Here is an 18,663-nt window from a genome sequence, read left to right as displayed (position 1 = left end):
TATCTAACCCTCGAGCCCGCCACGGGTCAATATTAATTCGATTCGGATCAGTTTCTAGATAAAAATTAATTGCGTGCACATTAACATATTCATTTCTTGTAACACTTTCTTTTACAAAATAATTCCAAGATATAAATTCGACCTGCTTTTCGCTCAACTTACCGCCTCATCATGCTGAACATTCGTATCAAATTGTTTAATAAGATAAATATGTGAAGTTATGACCAAGTGACAGTCCGTACTAAGTTAGTACTATGAGAATTGGTTCCTCTATCCAGGAGATGTACCATTTTGTATACTGTAGTATGCAATAAAATATAATTGGAATACTTTTGAAAGCGAGTGAATCGCGCAAGAATCAATTTTGTCCTGCGTAGACGTTCTGTAACATAAGTATTGTGAGTAAGATATTTTGGAACTTAATATTTGAAAATTGTAAGGACCACTTTAACGATACATGTATACATGTTTGCGATTTATATCACAGACAAGTCCACAACAGTAATTGATATGTTGGCTATCAATAGTAAAAAATAAAGTGACCATATCAGACAGAGCCGAGCGGTTGCGGGTCTGAGTTCGGATGCTACTCTTCCGGATGTGACGGGGATGCGTGCGACTTTGTGATCACGTGGTTGGACGGGGGCGGAGCGACCGTGGATTTCTCCCTTCATCTAAACCTGGACAAACACCCCGAGTTCCGCAACCAGTGGATTGCACTGGGATTGTCGTCAGATGCAAGCATGGTTAGCAATAGTTAGACTGTGTAAGGTGATTCTATTAACAGTAGACACTACTTGCAATAAGTATACCCTGTCCATTACGTCATACGGGATCTGCATAAATATGGCGAAATTTGAGAGCGGACACCGCGGAAGTGATTCGCCAGTCTGTAATTTATGCATACTGTTCCGATGTAGAACTGGCGTGGGAAGTTGGCGCTAACATGTAGCTCGTAGATCGTACAACAATGAAAAATAAATTAATTGGTCGACTTGGATCATAGATTGTAGATCGGCAAAGTGATGGAGATCACCTTTGGTCAACCTGGGTCATAGACCGTAGCTCGACAAAATAAAACAACATACAAATTAATCGACCGGGATCGTAGATCGACTATCTGATAAACATGAACATTGAATGACAGGTGGACACAAATTGCATGTTGTTTTATTTGGTCGACCTATGATCTATGACCCAGGTCATACCATTTTGGTGTCGGTAGCATTGTCGATTTTCGATCTACGATTCAGTTCGACAATATTTGCTTGTTGTTTTATTTCGTTAAGCTACGATCTATGAACCACGTCACCAATTAAGATGTCCATTACATTGTCGATCTACGACCTACGATCCAGAATGACAAAATTTGCATGTTGTTTTATTTGATCGAGCTACGATCTACGAACCATGTTGACCTATTCATATGTACGAGTTACGCGATTATTTTCTTGCAATTCTTCAAAAGTTTTCCTATTCATGATTCCAAAAACGGCGCAGACATTTTAAGTTGCCCTAATGAAGTCATAATGGCTGAAACGTAGACAGGATAAAACAGATGACTACTTCGAAGTTTTATTAAATTATAGTTCTTTTTATACACACATTCTGCATTCTGACTAGGGCGATGACAGTGTGACGGAATGTGTACAGACAGGTGACGCAGAGGCCACGCTCGCCAAGTCCTGGAACACTGGCTCTCCCCTAAACAACATACCACTACCGGATGTAAGTTTGAGAGGTTAATGTGTTATTTTAAAGGTATTGGTCATCATAAAGATAACTTGAATTTAGCATAATTAAACAAATTTTGAGGAAATTTAATAATTTTTAAGGGAGGGAACTTTTTCTCATTGCAGAATGTTCAATTGTCCTCCCATCTTTATTTTGGCGCCTTTCTCACTTGTTCTTTAGTTTAAATCCGGTTCGGACGGGCGTTTTCCCCCTCCCTCCCGCCCGGTTCTTTACTTTCTGTCGGACAAGTTCTCAATTATTTCTTTGCTATTATTGTGATTTTTTTTTCCATCTATTATTTTAAGATATTGAATATTGTATTATGTTTTCACTTTATTATGCTTTCTGATGTGGTATATCCTTGCATGAAGAATTTGTGGCTATTTTTGACAAAAGCTTCATGTTTATATCTATGTTAATTTTATTTCCAATCTAGCAGCCTATCATTTCGGTCAAATTAAATTTATTTTTTACATTTGAATTTGTTCTTCCAGAGCGCAATAATTGAGTGTGTTTTATTATTAGATCTATATAGTATATGTAACAAGCATGTACTCGGGGAAACCTATTAGATCAATGCTTAACTGAACTTAAGTTTGGCATTGGCATTTACATGAAGCTAACATTGATGGAATAATATGAATTATAATATATAACTAAAATATGTTATTTTACTTTTGCACCATGACACTATTTGCAGGCGAGCAACAAGACGGAGGGCCTAAGCGCCATGTCCAGAACGGTGACGGACGGAGTACTCATGTGCAGCTACTCACAGACCAAGGTCTCCACCAAACAGGAGCTGTACGACCTTAACACTGACTGGCATCTTCTCGTGGCCACCGGCTCTTCCAGCGGGGGTAGGTCGGAGGAAGGTGGCGGTGGCGTGGCGTCTTATTCACATATGATCGCCTATTTAGTTTGTGTTGTGTAAATTATGTATTGACGCTTGAATAAAACAACGGATTTTGTATTTGTTACTTTAACATTTATTGATGCTTGCACTACAGTGATGAGCCTATAGTTGTTTATGTTCGCATGCCTTATATACATGTTTATTCACCGGCTCTATACCGCCTGCATACCAGGATCCAAGAGCCCGCACGCCATGGACGTTCTGCCAGCTGTGAGCCCCAGCAAGGTGGACCTGCAGTCCAAGGACAACATATCCGGCTCCATCAAATTCACACTGGTTAAGGCGCACGGTAGGCAATCTCAGTGAATTAGAACCATACACACCTCGAAGTTGTGGCTTGCAATAGGGCTAACGAGACTGAATTTCAAGAGGTCTTGAGTATGTGTTTAGTTGTTAGCAAACAATAACCGTTTGAGCACAAAAACTTATTCACAAGTGTTGTACCCACAAGTGAAATATTAACTTTTGGTGTTCATAAGGTGTTTGAAACAGTGAAATATGGCTTTTATTGCACTGATAAATCTCTGTAAACCACCAGAACGCATAGAATAAACATTGTTCGTTTGATGCTATACAGGTTGCATGATGATCATCGCGTGGGTGTTGTTCGCGAGTATCGGGATCTTCATGGCGCGCTTCTACAAGCCAATGTGGCCCAACAGCACACTGCTTAAGGAGAAAGTCTGGTTCACGGTCAGTTCATATATCTACTCCGTTGTAAGTGTTGTTGAGATTGTACTGACAAACTGTTCTAGCAGCTGGCACTTTTTAAAGGCATCGCTTTAAAGAAAAATGACTAAAAAGTAATTGAAATTAAATAATTTATTGTTTACATGGACTGAAAAACGTGGAATTACTTGGACATTTGAAATAAACAGTACATTATACTCAAAACTCGGAGACGTTTTATGGGTGCTGTCATCAGAACGGTGACGGAATAGGCGAAGGTCACGTTTTTAAAGAATCCATACACTTACCTGCATTACATCCAAACATAAATGATATTGTTCTTCCCAGATCCACCGTAGCTGTATGGTGATGGCGTTCCTGGCGTGTGCGGCCGGCTTCGTGCTCATCTTCGTCGAGGTCCAGGATTGGTCCGAGGTACCACCTTAAAAGAAATTCTAAAATACCTTATTGTTAGAATATATATATTTTTTATACCAGGAACACATTTAACAACACAATAATGAATATACTTAGACTTAGCCTGTTCTTGATTATTATTCACCGCACGGTTATGCGAACATACCGCAGCTTGCCTTTGCTGGACCTACCCCACCCCAATCCACTCTTCTTATCATGGTCCTGTCTGTATATTTCAGTTGGATGGTTCGAGCAGCTTTCAGCAGGCCCACCCGATTCTCGGCGTCATCGTTACCTTTCTCTGTGTCCTCAACGTGAGTTATATAACAGAATGGATTTACGATTCCAATTGATTTGAGCATGAATAATATATTTTTAGTAAACGAAGCTTTAATACGGAAGTAAAATTATTTTGCTTTTTTCAAAAGTTAGAGACTTTGTCTACATTTCCATCATCTACAGTATAAGTACTCTAGAGTTGTTCTGGTCTAGAAGTCGTAGATATCTGGTCTGGTAGTCGTAGATACCTGGTGTTGTAATAGTAGATACCTTACCTACTAGTCGTATATATCTGATCTACTAGTCGCAGAAATCTGGTCTAGTAGTCGCAGATACATGGTCTAGTAGTCGTATATATCTGGTCTTGTAGTCGTAGATATCTTACTGGTCTAGTAGCCATAAATAACTGGTCTAGTAGTCGTTGATGTCTGATCTATTAGTCGAAGATATCTGGTCTTGTAGTCGTAGATACCTTAATGGTCTAGTAGTCATAGATAACTGGTCTAGTAGTCGTAAAAACCTGAGATAGTAGTCGTAGATACCTGGTCTTGTAGTCGTAGATACCTGGTATAGTGGTCTTAGATACCTGGTCTAGTAGTCGTTGATGTCTGATCTATTAGTCGAAGATATCTGGTCTTGTAGTCGTAGATACCTTAATGGTCTAGTAGTCATAGATAACTGGTCTAGTAGTCGTAGAAACCTGAGATAGAAGTCGTAGATACCTGGTCTTGTAGTCGTAGATACCTGGTATAGTGGTCGTAGATACCTGGTCTTGTAGTCGTATATACCTGGTCAAGTAGTCGTAGATACCTGGTCTTGTTGTCGTATATACCTAGTCTAGAAGGCGTAAAAACCTCGTCTTGTAGTGGTAGATACTTTAATGATCTAGTCGTTGTAGATACTTTAATGATGTTGTCAAAATGAAATTAGTCTCCTGTATTTTGTAGCCGATTATGGCTGTGTTCCGGCCCCACGCTGACGGGAAGAACCGCTTCCTCTTCAATTGGGCTCACTGGTTTGTAGGAACGAGCGCACATATTCTAGCCGGTAAGGGAATTTAGACGCATCTATATTACTGACAGCAGTTTTAACTTTTAAGACATCAACCCTATGAAGAAAACCACAGTTTCAAACTTGAACGACAACATTTATTGTTTTATATCTTCATGACCTAAATGAAAACTGGATCCACACCGTCCCTTTGTGTTTTCAGCGTTGACATTAATCCTTGGCGTGACGTTGGCCAAGGCGTCTGTACCGTTCTACTGTGTGTGGGTGCTGGTGGGCTGGGCCGGATACCAAGTCGCCATCGTCCTCCTAATGGAGATGCACGAGTGTTGCGTAGCAGACAACAGTATGTATAGTCTATAACCAGTGTGTGGATTGTAAAGGTAGTGTATGTATAGTTTATAACCAGAGTGTGGGTTGTAAAGGTAGTGTATGTATAGTCTATAACCAGTGTGTGGATTGTAAAGGTAGTGTATGTATAGTTTATAACCAGAGTGTGGGTTGTAAAGGTAGTGTATGTATAGTCTTTAACCAGAGTGTGGGTTGTAAAAGGAGTGTATGTATAGTCTATAACCAGAGTGTGGGTTGTAAAGGTAGTGTATGTATAGTCTATAACCAGAGTGTGGGTTGTAAAGGTAGTGTATGTATAGTCTATAACCAGAGTGTGGGTTGTAAAGGGAGTGTATGTATAGTCTTTAACCAGTGTGTGGGTTGTAAAGGTAGTGTATGTATAGTCTATAACCAGTGTGTGGGTTGTAAAGGGAGTGTATGTATAGTCTATAACCAGAGTGTGGGTTGTAAAGGGAGTGTATGTATAGTCTTTAACCAGTGTGTAGGTTGTAAAGGGAGTGTATGTATAGTATATAACCAGTGTGTGGGTTGTAAAGGGAGTGTATGTATAGTATATAACCAGTGTGTTGGTTGTAAAGGGAGTGTATGTATAGTCTATAACCAGTGTGTGGGTTGTAAAGGAAGTGTATGTATAGTCTATAACCAGTGTGTTGGTTGTAAAGGTAGTGTATGTATAGTCTATAACCAGAGTGTGGGTTGCAAAGGTAGTGTATGTATAGTCTATAACCAGAGTGTGGGTTGCAAAGGGAGTGTATGTATAGTCTATAACCAGTGTGTGGGTTGTAAAGGAAGTGTATGTATAGTCTATAACCAGTGTGTGGGTTGTAAAATGAGTGTATGTATAGTCTATAACCAGAGTGTGGGTTGTAAAGGGAGTGTATGTATAGTCTATAACCAGTGTGTGGGTTGTAAAGGAAGTGTATGTATAGTCTATAACCAGTGTGTTGGTTGTAAAGGGAGTGTATGTATAGTCTATAACCAGTGTGTGGGTTGTAAAGGGAGTGTATGTATAGTATATAACCAGTGTGTTGGTTGTAAAGGTAGTGTATGTATAGTCTATAACCAGAGTGTGGGTTGTAAAGGTAGTGTATGTATAGTCTATAACCAGAGTGTGGGTTGTAAAGGTAGTGTATGTATAGTCTATAACCAGAGTGTGGGTTGTAAAGGGAGTGTATGTAAAGTCTATAACCAGAGTGTGGGTTGTAAAGGGAGTGTATGTATAGTCTATAACCAGAGTGTGGGTTGTAAAGGGAGTGTATGTATAGTCTATAACAAGAGTGTGGGTTGTAAAGGTAGTATATGTATAGTCTATAACCAGAGTGTGGGTTGTAAAGGGAGTATATGTATAGTCTATAACCAGTGTGTGGGTTGTAAAGGGAGTGTATGTATAGTCTATAACCAGTGTGTGGGTTGTAAAGGGAGTGTATGTATAGTCTATAACCAGAGTGTGGGTTGTAAAGGGAGTGTATGTATAGTCTATAACCAGTGTGTGGGTTGTAAAGGTAGTGTATGTATAGTCTATAACCAGAGTGTGGGTTGTAAAGGGAGTGTATGTATAGTCTATAACCAGAGTGTGGGTTGTAAAGGTAGTGTATGTATAGTCTTTAACCAGAGTGTGGGTTGTAAAGGGAGTGTATGTATAGTCTATAACCAGAGTGTGGGTTGTAAAGGTAGTGTATGTATAGTCTATAACCAGAGTGTGGGTTGTAAAGGTAGTGTATGTATAGTCTATAACCAGAGTGTGGGTTGTAAAGGGAGTGTATGTATAGTCTATAAACTATATTTCTACTAAGTGAAAATTTCAACATAAGCCCCTGGATCTGGTTATACAACAACACTTCAGTTACATACATATGTGTCGTTAACTAAGCAAAGACTTTTCTGGCACCTGATTGGACTGTTATTATTACTGTCCAATCGGATTTTAGAGTTTTATTCGGATTTTATTTTCTCGTCTCAGTTTTTTGCGAAGCTGCCCCCTAGTATACAAATGTAACACTTATTTCTACTTCCTTGTTACAGGGATAAAGTACATGAAGGACGGGGCTGTGGTGGATCCTCGCGGTAGCGGTCTGCGACAGGTAGCGCTGGCGTTCCACGTGCTCGTCATTGGGGCCTTCACGGTAGCCCTCGTGGTCATCGTTGCCATAAACTGACAGCGGACCGGCCGGCAGTGACGCTTCTTTATTGTGAAATCCATTTTCCTGTTATCGAAATGCAATACATGTACGTGATGAAATGTGTAATATTTTTGTTGTCTTAAACTTAAAAATACTTTTTGTTTGAATGAACGTGACACTCTTTTCTCCCACCTCAGATAAGTAGATCCAATAATTTAAGCATGCTAGAAATTCTTATCGTGCCCACGGGCGAAGATAAAATGCCCGCATGGAACTCCTTTTTAACGGACACCATATTATAATTACCTCCCTTGTTGAAGACTGGACGTCAGTAGCATCAAGGAAATCTTGTCTTGTGGTAATATTTAGAACGCTAATTAATTATTTCTCGCTTCAAATGTCACCATAAAACAGTTTTCAAGCACCATTCAAGAAATAATGCTCCATTTTCCTTAGAACTATTTAAAAAGACCGATTTGACTATTAACATTAACTGGATCACTGCGCGCGTATCCATGACAACCACGTGCGATCGTATATCCATACGCAATTATTTTCACTAAGCACAAAAGAGTTCCAGCAAAAAATACATTTTTACTCAATTTTACTGAGGTTGGAGAAAAAGCATCTACCATAGCCGCTCGTGTAAGACAGTTTCATCCCGACCCTCGCGCAGGGTGTTTTGCGGAATATCGGTAAACCTCGTTTCCGCAAAACAACCTACGCTCGGGTCGGAATGAACCTATCTTACACTCACGGCCATGGAGGATACTTATAATCTATTGTAAATGGACATTCACTGACGTTTTATCGTGGGTAGTTTTGTAAAACTTGAATTTGTTGATGTACGGCACTATACTTTGTTTGAAAATTAATATGATTGATTGATGTGATAAACAGATTAACAAATAAATTTGCTTTTTGCGATAGTTCATCGGATAGAAATAATTTCGGACACCGAATATTTGTGAAGGCGTCTTTCGCAAGTTTGGCGTAGAAACTCATAAGTTGCGTTTGATAAGCATCTTTCAATTAAATTCAATTATAAATGAAATGTGCTTTGATCAAGAAGTATTGGTATGTACATTGGTACTTTGAATAAAAGATGCAAATGGTTGTCCTTGGCTGCACTGGATGTGGAACTGCTTCCATGCATTACGTTTGTTAGAAACAACATTCTCTTTTTCGTTGACTGATACTGCCCGAGTCTACGAGTGATTTATCAGAAGTTAATATACGGTATAACGCCGTAGTCTGTTTATCTGTTGTCAGCTTTTCAAACTACATGTACCATGTTTTCCAACCCGTAAAAACGGAATTACTCTAGGGAATATTCTCAATTTACAACGCAGTGGACTATTACTATTAAAGCAATATAATTACTATGTTGGTCCAGATAATGATTAGTACATGATACAAACACTGGCAACACTCGCCAATATGTATTTGAATGTGTGGAGGTTTTGTATAAAAGGATAAGTTTCACCACAACCTGAACATAGTTCACGGTCTTCTTAAAGAGGTCGTTTTAAATCAAATTGGTATCACCATTAAAGACAATCACTTCCACTCAGCAAGCAAATCGGTTCAGGGTTGTGCTTAAAGATGGGGTGGTTTAATTATACAAATGCCACAGAAGAACCATTCACCGATGTAACTGATGTCATGTTTAATGTGACGTCACTTGCAACGAACAGGCCGGCGACCCCACCTCCTGTGGGTTACTATGGGGATTTACGGGCGCTACTGTGGAGGATCCTGGCCCCGATCATCATGTTGATGGGACTTACCGGAAACTGTCTCACGGTTCTAGTCCTGCTGCATCAGGAGCGCCGAAAGATGAAATCAACGTCCCTCTTCCTGTTGGCGCTCGCGCTATCCGACACTATAATTCTGTTCAGTGGGCCACTACGGAACTGGATCATTAACACCTGGGGTGTTGACGTCCGCCTGGCCAGTACGGCCTCCTGTCGCGCTCAACTGTACACAACCTACTGCAGCATCCACCTATCTTCCTGGCTGCTAGTGGCAGTCACATGGGAGAGGTCGCTCAGCGTCCTCTTTCCGCATCGGGTGAAGGTCCTCTGCACCTCGCGAAAGGCGGTCGCCATAATTCTGGTGTTAGTTGTTATCATTTGCGGCATTGACATCATGGTTCCCGTGATGGTGAAACTGGATGGACTAGCGGAACGCCGTTGCTCCCCATACACCAAGGAACTGTTTGATTTAAGAAATAATGTCTATGAATGGATAGATTTTACACTTGCGTTTGCGGCTCCGTTCCCGATTCTCGTGATCGGCAACGTAATAATAGTTTGGCAGCTACATCAATCGCGCGCACGTCGCTTGAAAATGAGCAGTCGGATCCGAGACACGCGGCCCATCTCAATGCTCATGGTGGCACTTTGTATGGTCTACTTCCTATCGGTGACACCAGCGGCAGTCATGCAGGTTCTATATCCTATATATGAAGCGAAGATCGTGGAACAACTAAAAACAGATCCTTACACGGCCTGGTATAACTTCCAGTACCTGTTGTTTGTCCACACCGTCACAACTCTTCTAAGCCACATGAACGCCGCGGTGAACTTCCTGTTATACGTGTTTAGCGGCTCAAAGTTCCGCCAGGAGCTCATGCTACTCTTTCGAGGGAAGCCCGTCAGCGGGCGCAGCTCGTTCGCACCAAGGCCAAGGGACTCGCCCCAAACCGTCTCCACTAAAATACCTTCAATCACTACACAGTTGGCTTCAAGTTAAAACATACTTTGAGGAAAAGGACTGAACAAACACTGGCCTCGTACTATACATATATACTTCTATTGTACTTGGTTATTTTTGTTAGAAGGTAATGAATATATTTGCAATGTATTTTATGTTGTATAAATGTCCGTATGTTTAGAAGGTTTCCTCTGTTCGGTCTATAATCCACAGTTATTGGTCGAATAATGATTAAAAAATGAACTTTAATTCATTTACTTATTGCTGTGCACTCGTAGGGCGAAATCTCTTGGACTGCTCAATTGGCTTGTGAACATGTTTCTAATAAAATAAATACGTTCAATGATATTTCTATGGCTAAACATTATTTGATAATGTTAAAGTCCTTGTTAATCTGCCCCTGATATACACTTAATCCGGGGTATTTAGTACCCGGAAGTAGAAAAGTTATATTTCAAATGCCATGCTTAAATTTTGGCCTGTTTGGGTGAAGCCAATGTTACATGCATACTTCTTTGTTAAAATACAAATAATTATACACGAAGCTTGCCGGAGATGGCCGAGTTGTTACGACTGCTACACTTTGGACAATATTAAATATAGTCGGATAACTTTTTGACACACCGATCGTAAAAATAACCTACATTGTATAGGATAATTTACACCCATTCGGAAGTGCCGACTCATTGTTACATTTCTTTTAACTCTCATGACAGTGAATCAAAGCATGGTTATCCCATCTCAGACCATTGGCTACATTCCGTATTAATAGGTTTTGAAGCTAAATGGTTTGTGATTTCAAAAACAGACTGAACATGCCGGATCTACTTGATCTATTCTTAGTGTTTACATTTTCACCACATTGTTTGTCCTCGTACACCGGATATTGTCATTTTACCGAAAACACAGTGGTTACTTTCAACCTATTTTTTTCTTAGATGAAACCTAACCTTTTCCAACGTTATTTAATGTTTAGTACACAAGTGATGCTTCCCCCCCCCCCCCCAAACATAGTTTTGGGAGGTTACGAAACACTAGAAATCAGTGTAATCTTGCATGCAAATTGGTCAGTTGACTATAGAATATATAGGAAATTGATTTAGTGGTCTGTAACCTATAAAATTATGATCAACGATATTACCGAATATTTGTTATTTCCTTTGACTATAATTCCGACAACAAAACACAAGTGTAAACAACATGAGTCATACTTTTGAATAATTGAGAATGGTCCAGAATGGACTAAGGCGGCTCTGGTGTTTTGCATAGGATTGTCCTCTTCTTTTTCGGAGGTTATCAAAACAATTTGGTATGGCCTAAACAAAAAGCATCATGGTGGCATAAATTTAACAGCAACTAGCTCGACGTGAATGCATCAAACAAGGGAATACATTATCAGCTATGAGTGTGTTTTTATTGTTTCTATTGTATTTGACGAACGTTTTTTGTTCGTTTAGTTTACCCCACACACTCACTTGCATATTTATTAAATGGCAAATTGTTTTGGGAACAAATACACAACCTTCATACAACGTAACAAAGTTATAATGCATGGTTTTCTCAACGTTGTGGCAACGTTGTATAAGGGTTGTTTATTTGTTGCCAAAATAAATTTGTCTCAACGTTAAGAAAATTTCCATATTCAAATCGTTTCGACAACGTCATGGCATAACGTTAAGACTACGATAACGGTGACGTTGTTACAACGTTATCAGAACGGTATGTGCTTGCTCGGTCTGATTTGGAAATGAAGTGAGGGACCTTTAAGCGGAGATGACGTGAGGGCCGAATTGAGTATTTTTTACACTCCAAAATGTTTATTTTTTATTAATCAATTCTTTTAAAATGTTAATTTGAGTTTCAGAATAATATCGTCGTTTTTGTGTCCCCATTTTTAACAATAAGGCGTTAACAATTAAACAGATACACTAATTTGATCATAAATATATACGTGTATATGTACTGTATCGGTCACTTCATGAAGTTGAGTGATAAGCGAGGCGTGCGAATACGAACAGATCACTTGAGTGTCACTCCCCTTCACTTGAGTGTCACTCACGTGAATGTGGTTAGAGGGTGAGTGAGAGTGGATGTTCAGAATTCGGTCATTAAATCACTCTCATTGGCACGATTTTGTGCGAAAGTGTGGTCTTGTTTCGTTGGGGGAAACCTTAATACTTGGAGAAAACCCACCTGGCCGGCTTGGTGACCACAAACTAAACTCTCATATGCCCGTATTCAGATAAACTACAAGTATTGAACCATCTTTTTTAATTATCGGAAGTATTTTACACAGTTATAACGAATACAAATGGAAGACAATGTGATTAACATGTTTTATTGACATAATTAAAATGAGTATTGTAGTTAAACAAAATATTCCCTTGACAATCACAAGCATGTGCTCAAATCGAGCCATGCCTGTAAGACAGTATCTATAGAAGGACTTCAAAGTCGCATAGGCACCCTTCCATACAGAAAACTGTAAAACGCGTGGTGTCGCATTATATTAATACAACGATGTTCGAGTGTCTGCAGGTACCGCATCACTCAACAAATCCTTATTAGAACCGCGACTCTCTGGGCTATTCTAAAGATGCTCGTCAACCACTTGCCTCCAATTATCGTCTTAAAACCGCTGACAACTTGCCGATCATTCGCCTTATTATTTGCAGACGGTTGTTAAGGCGGCTACTGATTGTCAATCGACGAACGCCAACTGGTCGGTCGTGCGGCATATTACCCACCACTCGCCGACTGAACTTTCATATCTGGGTTTGGGATGCTATTGGTTACGACATAGGGTTAACCATAACCCTGGTCGCCACAAATTGTTGTTGTTGCTAGAGGAAGTGAGTAAGGCTTACGTGCAAGTGCCTTGTGTCATTACGGGCCTAAATTGATGTAGATTTAGTTGAAGGTCACCAAATGACCAACCGAGTTTAATGATTATCTTGGTTTAGCGCAGTTTATCCGTGTATGGTTTTGCAATCTGTTTGCAACTATGCTTCGCAACGGCGTGGAAATCCACCAATCCAATGACAGTACTTCACTCATTTCTAAGGGAATGCTCCCATTGTCAGGAGTGTTGATAAGTAGACAGGATCGCTTTGTTGAAATTTAAGTTGTCTTAACATAGACATTTCGAGATTTTCTGACATTGTTTAATTACCGAAACTCATATAGTTATCTTATGCTAAATCGTTGGTAGGAGTGACCCCTTTGATAGATCTAAAGATTTTGTCTATTTATGGTTGAATATAACTTAATTTTTACAGGTCATATGACACCATAAGCAGTTCATTCCAACCAAACTACTTTGAATGCATCTATCCAGTATATTCTTTCCTTTTAAACGCATTTTCACCCCTAATCTAATGTTCTCGTTATTTTGTAGTATAACTAAAAGGTTTGAACTCTTTAAAAGATATAATCTTTTTTGATTTTGATTTGAAACAGAACAGAAAGATGATTTATTTGGATTTAAACATATTGTTTCTCATCCATACAAATAATTATAACACGAAGGTTGGTATATAAATACAACTTCATGTAGTACGGAAACAAGACATTATAAGACATACAAGTGTAATTAAAGAATAGTATTTGTAAGCGAATTTCTTATATTATAGAAGTAGTCGATTAAACACCGATCATTTATTTATTATATTTGATAAAAACAACTCAATAAATTTCCAAATGTTACTAGTGTAATACTTGCTTATATAACGTTTCCTATTGTCTTCGTAACAATCACATTTTAAAACAAAATGAAACTCATCTTCAATGTCTCTTAAAGTATGAACACAAAATATGTATGCTTGTTTTTAAAATGGCAATATATATTTCTGCGTTTTAAAATCATTGTCTTGCTAAATTACAATACAGCAGAAGTGGGCGGCTCTTTTCAGCATTTCCATGCCTAATGGTGATTACATGACTTCATCAACTTTAACACAGTGGTTTAGTTTTATTAATTACTTCTCTTTCTCGTTTGTCACGTTTCAATTGTTTTAAACGATTACACATCTCCCCAAGCCGAATATGATGCGCTATATTAACAACTAGAATATTAATTATTATAGTGCCGATAGGTTCAAACTTTGGAATTCGGAATTAATGTAAAATGTAACCAGTCCGCGAAGTAACCTCAACATTAAGACAGTATTTTTATAGTGTATGCTATAGTAAATACTTAGAAGTTTTACCTGTGAAAAAAGTTTAAATATTCGTTTCTTCAGCATCTTTAACCAAGGAGACGAAGATGGATAACGATAACGATACACTAGTCAACGTCACGTCACAATACAACACAACCACGACCTCGGCGGGCGGTGGCTATGAACCGGGAGTGTACGAGAAATCCAGGGAACAGTTATGGAAGATAGTGGCACCCATCATCATCGTCGTCGGCATCGTCGGGAACCTCCTTTCCGTAGTCGTATTCCTCCGGCAGATGCGGAAAGTGACGTCCACCGTGGTGTTCCTGTTCACGTTAGCGCTGTCAGACATCGTCATCCTGCTGTGCGGCCCTCTCAGAAACTGGATTAGGTTCACATGGGACGTGGACATTCGGCTCATGTCGGACACCGGATGTAGGTTGCAGGTATACGTTACCTACCTCAGCCTCCATTTTTCATCGTGGCTGCTCGTAGCTGTGACATTAGAACGTGCAATTAGTGTTATCCTCCCGCATAGAGTGAAACTGATATGTACACCGAAGAACGCCTTTGCTTACACTTTGATTTTGTTTCTAGTACTTGCTGCTCTTAACACCGTGAATATTGTAATGTACAGTTTAAACGGAGTTAAAAATCTCAATTGTGCACCGAAAACGGCCGAGTATCGATCATTTCGTGACAACATATTTGAGTGGATTGACTTGGCCGTGTCATTTGCTATTCCGTTCATTATCCTTTTGGCAGGGAATGCGGTGATCATCCACCACCTGCAGAGATCCCGGTCCAGACGAGATCAGCTGATGGCAGGACAGGGCGACCGTCAGGATGCGTCCGGGCGTTACTCGAGGTCGGTTTCGGTGCTGCTGATCAGCCTTTGTTTGATATTCCTTGTTACAATGACACCCATCTCCGCCTACCTCGTCTACTACCCGATCCGTTACAGGCAGGTGGAGGCGCTGTACACCCGTGATGCGCTCGCCGGCTGGCACAGCTTCCAGGAGCTGCTCTTTTACCACACAGTCTTTAGCCTTCTCAGCTACACCAACGCCGCGCTCAATTTCTTGTTGTACGTCTTCAGCGGCACCCGTTTCCGATCAGAGCTGGTGGCAATGCTGAGTTGCGCGGTGCCATCCGGATTTACGTTGGTTTGTGATCGCTCCCCAACTCACCAGAAACACGAAACATCCGGCTCGAACTCCACCGAACCATCACGAAACACCTCCCAAACGAGATTTTAATCATGGACCTAGCACCACCTGCTATTGATATATTTTTATGAAAAAAAACGACCGTAAGATGTTCATTTATATAAATACAATTTCATTTTTCGGCGGTTGCTGTTTAACGACTGTTCTGACCTATCTGTTAGACAAATATCTCAGATTGTAGACCAATCAAATATTGTATTTAATGAATGACGAAAAAATGGGAGCAGGATTTTTCAACCACTTTCCAAACGAAGAGTTTTCAATCCACATACTGTTCAACCCCTATTTAAAGACTTTTCAAACCCTACCTGTTTGGGCATTTCAACCCTTAGTTTGAGGATTTTTTAACCTCTTCTCTCACTGTTTTAAATGTCATATTGAAGATGTTCAACCCCTATATTAAAGACCTTTCAAACTGATGCGTTATCCCGCACAATTTTGGTGTTAATTTAAAGGATATTGCTTGATACACATATGTCAAGTGGATGAGTTTACGTGTATTATGGACAAAGTTAAAGCAATGCTTTTGTCTTTAAGGTACACAATTGTGTAATGGCCAAAAAAACTAATTGCATAGAAGGATTTACGGCACGATCTTCATATTTTCCCAGAAGTGTAGAACACCCATAAAAATCTCAACTTAAAGCCTTATAGAACCTGATTTACTTTTCTAAAAACAGTTATGGAGTGTGGAACAAATCCCCGCACGGACAAAATTATTTTAACTCATTTTGGTATAGGTGGGCATAATCGCCCCCCCCCCCCCCATCAATTTTCATTATCCCTCCCATCATTTTTACAAGGCGGGCATAGTCCCGGGAGGGATTTTGTCCGGGGAGGGGGGTTGTTATGCGCTCTAAAAAAATGTTAGAAATGTAGTACCGTATGGCTATCTCAGAACAGTTTGATTATAGTTGTTGATGATGTGATCTATATTGTATTATCTAATAATTCTGATATGAGGGTAATGATGGCCCCAATTTCTCGAAACTTCTTAAGCTTAACAGGCTTAAGTAGCTTATTTCAATTAGCCGAAATACATACTTTATTGAATTTTGATGAATGAAAACTGGTTAATTTCATCAAGATAATTCCTATCAAAAGTATAAAAAGCTCTTGAAGAAGTAAATATTATGAAATAAAAAAATAAATAAAAAAAATAAATAGTGAGATAACTTAATCCCGATAACATTATCTTAATCCTGTTAAAAGGGACTTAAGAAGTTTCGAGAAATTGGGGCCAGAGTCTTCGAGCCTTAGTTAGCTGTCATTTCCAAGTTACTATAACGTTGTGACCATACTGAATATTTATTGTGTGTTTATTTTTTCGATATTTTGCCAAGAAAAGTCTAATTTTTAAGACATACAATTTATGAGTTTCAAATTTGACTCATAAATCTAGAAATTATGAAGTATTATAATGAATTTATTTTAAGGTGAACTAATTATATTGTCTTGTTCATTGATGACAAAGTATGGTGTGTTTATTTGTTGTTTTTTTCTTAAATGTTTCTAGTTTTCTGTCTTTTTCACATACTAAAAAATATAATGACATTCTGTGTCAATTAAATTGTATTACATGATTAACACAGAATTTTATTTTGTGGTGCCCGTTTTTAATATAAAGTCAGTGATTTCTTCGAAAAGAATTTAATATTTGTCCTACTAATATATCACTTATTTTAATCCTAAGATCCTCTATTCTTGTATTTCCATATGTGTTTCCATCCTCGGCACCCCAGCGTATCATACATAACCTATATGATATCATATTGGTTATGATACGCTGGGGTGCCGAGGATGATGTGTTTCAAGTATGTATTTTATATATATTAGTTTTGTATTATTTAACTTTATTTTCATTCTTAATATATTCTTGATTTTGAAAGAAAAATTACAAAATAAATGCATGTTTTTGTTTTGTTTATTTTAGTATTATCTTTATAAAGGCGAGAACTTAAGGGGTTGAAAAGTCTTTTTTGAGGTGGGGGTGAGGTGAAAGGTCTTTAAGGGGTCGAAAGATCTTTGATTTTACAAATGACAAAGAGGTTGAAAAGTATTTGGGCTGAAAAAAACTGACAGCCGAAGAAATTCAGGGAATTATTGATTAATCGTAAAGTCGGGGAGCCTACGAGAGTAACTAATAAGATGAAGGTTTTTAAAAATAAAATGTTCTGGATACTTAGAATTCTAATTCTAATTGCTTTCCTTATAAAATAACTTTCTTTTAGTATACATCAAATGCGATATAAAAGTGGAAAAGTTTAAATTATTTTTAAACATTGTATGTTTTCAGTTATTTATCTTCTACAGAAACTTATAACCTCCTTGCGAGTCTCTTGTAATCTCTAGTTATGTGAAGTATCCTTCTAACCGGAAAACCTTGGTGATTTATTATAGAAAACAAGACACGGATCTTTTTTACCTTCCTCAAAATTGCCTCTGAAACTTTACATTTTTTCTCCAAAAAATCCCCAACAAAAAGCAATATTTGTTTAAATAATTCCACTGTGTTCTTATTTGTAAACAAAGCGAGGGTTTTGAATGAACGGACGTAGGACGATCATCAATATTCGCCAAAAGGTTTTTTTGATATTCAATATTTTGAATTACTTCAAAGCGTCGCTCAGGAAATGACTTTACCTTCTCCTGGCGGCGGCGGGCTAAATGCCCGTTTTTCATTCAGCCTGTGTTTGTTTCCTTCACTCCATACTAGTTCGACTATGCCTGTACATATGTAACCTTGACCTTGGACAATACATGAATATAACTTTAGAAAAACCAAACCGACTCAGGAACAAGTACTATTCTGTAATGCTCACCTATTTGTTCAATTACGAAACAGTACTGTGCACCAGTCAATTGTAACCACGCCCCACCACGTCCGGGGAATAGCGGGGACTTTGACTTTTGGTCCAGCCTTACCCGGGTAAAATCCAAGCCCTGCGGGGCGAACTACTGGAAAAATTCCCGCCAAATGCCCCCGCTTTGTGATTAATCAGATTAATGCCTTGATATCTTAATAGTTGCGCAAATAGTATAACTATAAAATATACTATATA

General features: G+C 38.9%; 4 protein-coding genes across 12 annotated transcripts in view; all 4 read left to right on the top strand.

Annotated features, from left to right (window-relative positions):
- The window catches only part of LOC128213564 (DNA excision repair protein ERCC-6-like 2), a 38,888-nt gene extending 38,198 nt beyond the window's left edge, over positions 1–690 (top strand). For all 9 annotated transcript variants that reach the window (XM_052919414.1, XM_052919422.1, XM_052919421.1 and 6 more), the window contains one exon: positions 552–690. The gene's annotated coding sequence lies outside the window, so the exon portion shown is untranslated. The remainder of the gene's footprint in view (positions 1–551) is intronic.
- LOC128213750 (ferric-chelate reductase 1-like) lies at positions 255–7,530 on the top strand. Its single transcript, XM_052919792.1, has 11 exons — positions 255–293; positions 552–746; positions 1,624–1,728; positions 2,435–2,594; positions 2,823–2,939; positions 3,228–3,343; positions 3,668–3,754; positions 3,976–4,050; positions 4,963–5,062; positions 5,229–5,369; positions 7,397–7,530. Exons 1-11 carry the CDS (start codon positions 255–257, stop codon positions 7,528–7,530), a joined length of 1,269 nt encoding a protein of 422 aa, XP_052775752.1.
- A 1,569-nt stretch (positions 7,531–9,099) lies between these two features.
- LOC128213749 (probable G-protein coupled receptor 139) lies at positions 9,100–10,251 on the top strand. The gene has a single exon (XM_052919791.1). The coding sequence runs from the start codon at positions 9,100–9,102 to the stop codon at positions 10,249–10,251; it is 1,152 nt and encodes a 383-aa protein (XP_052775751.1).
- Positions 10,252–14,268: 4,017 nt separating this feature from the next.
- On the top strand, positions 14,269–17,389 carry LOC128214819 (galanin receptor type 2-like). The gene has a single exon (XM_052921487.1). It carries the CDS (start codon positions 14,477–14,479, stop codon positions 15,629–15,631), a length of 1,155 nt encoding a protein of 384 aa, XP_052777447.1. The 5' UTR covers positions 14,269–14,476; the 3' UTR covers positions 15,632–17,389.
- Positions 17,390–18,663: the final 1,274 nt, after the last annotated feature.

Source organism: Mya arenaria, chromosome 13, assembly GCF_026914265.1.
Source record: "Mya arenaria isolate MELC-2E11 chromosome 13, ASM2691426v1".
Taxonomy (NCBI): domain Eukaryota; kingdom Metazoa; phylum Mollusca; class Bivalvia; order Myida; family Myidae; genus Mya; species Mya arenaria.
This window is presented reverse-complemented; position numbering and strand designations above follow the sequence as displayed.

Coding starts and splice junctions, on each gene's coding strand:
- LOC128213750 (XM_052919792.1), top strand. CDS start 255: ATGAGAATTGGTTCCTCTATCCAGGAGATGTACCATTTT. Junction 3,344..3,667: donor AGGAGAAAGTCTGGTTCACG/GTCAGTTCATAT, acceptor TGTTCTTCCCAG/ATCCACCGTAGCTGTATGGT. Junction 3,755..3,975: donor AGGTCCAGGATTGGTCCGAG/GTACCACCTTAA, acceptor TGTATATTTCAG/TTGGATGGTTCGAGCAGCTT.
- LOC128213749 (XM_052919791.1), top strand. CDS start 9,100: ATGGGGTGGTTTAATTATACAAATGCCACAGAAGAACCATTCACCGAT.
- LOC128214819 (XM_052921487.1), top strand. CDS start 14,477: ATGGATAACGATAACGATACACTAGTCAACGTCACGTCACAATACAAC.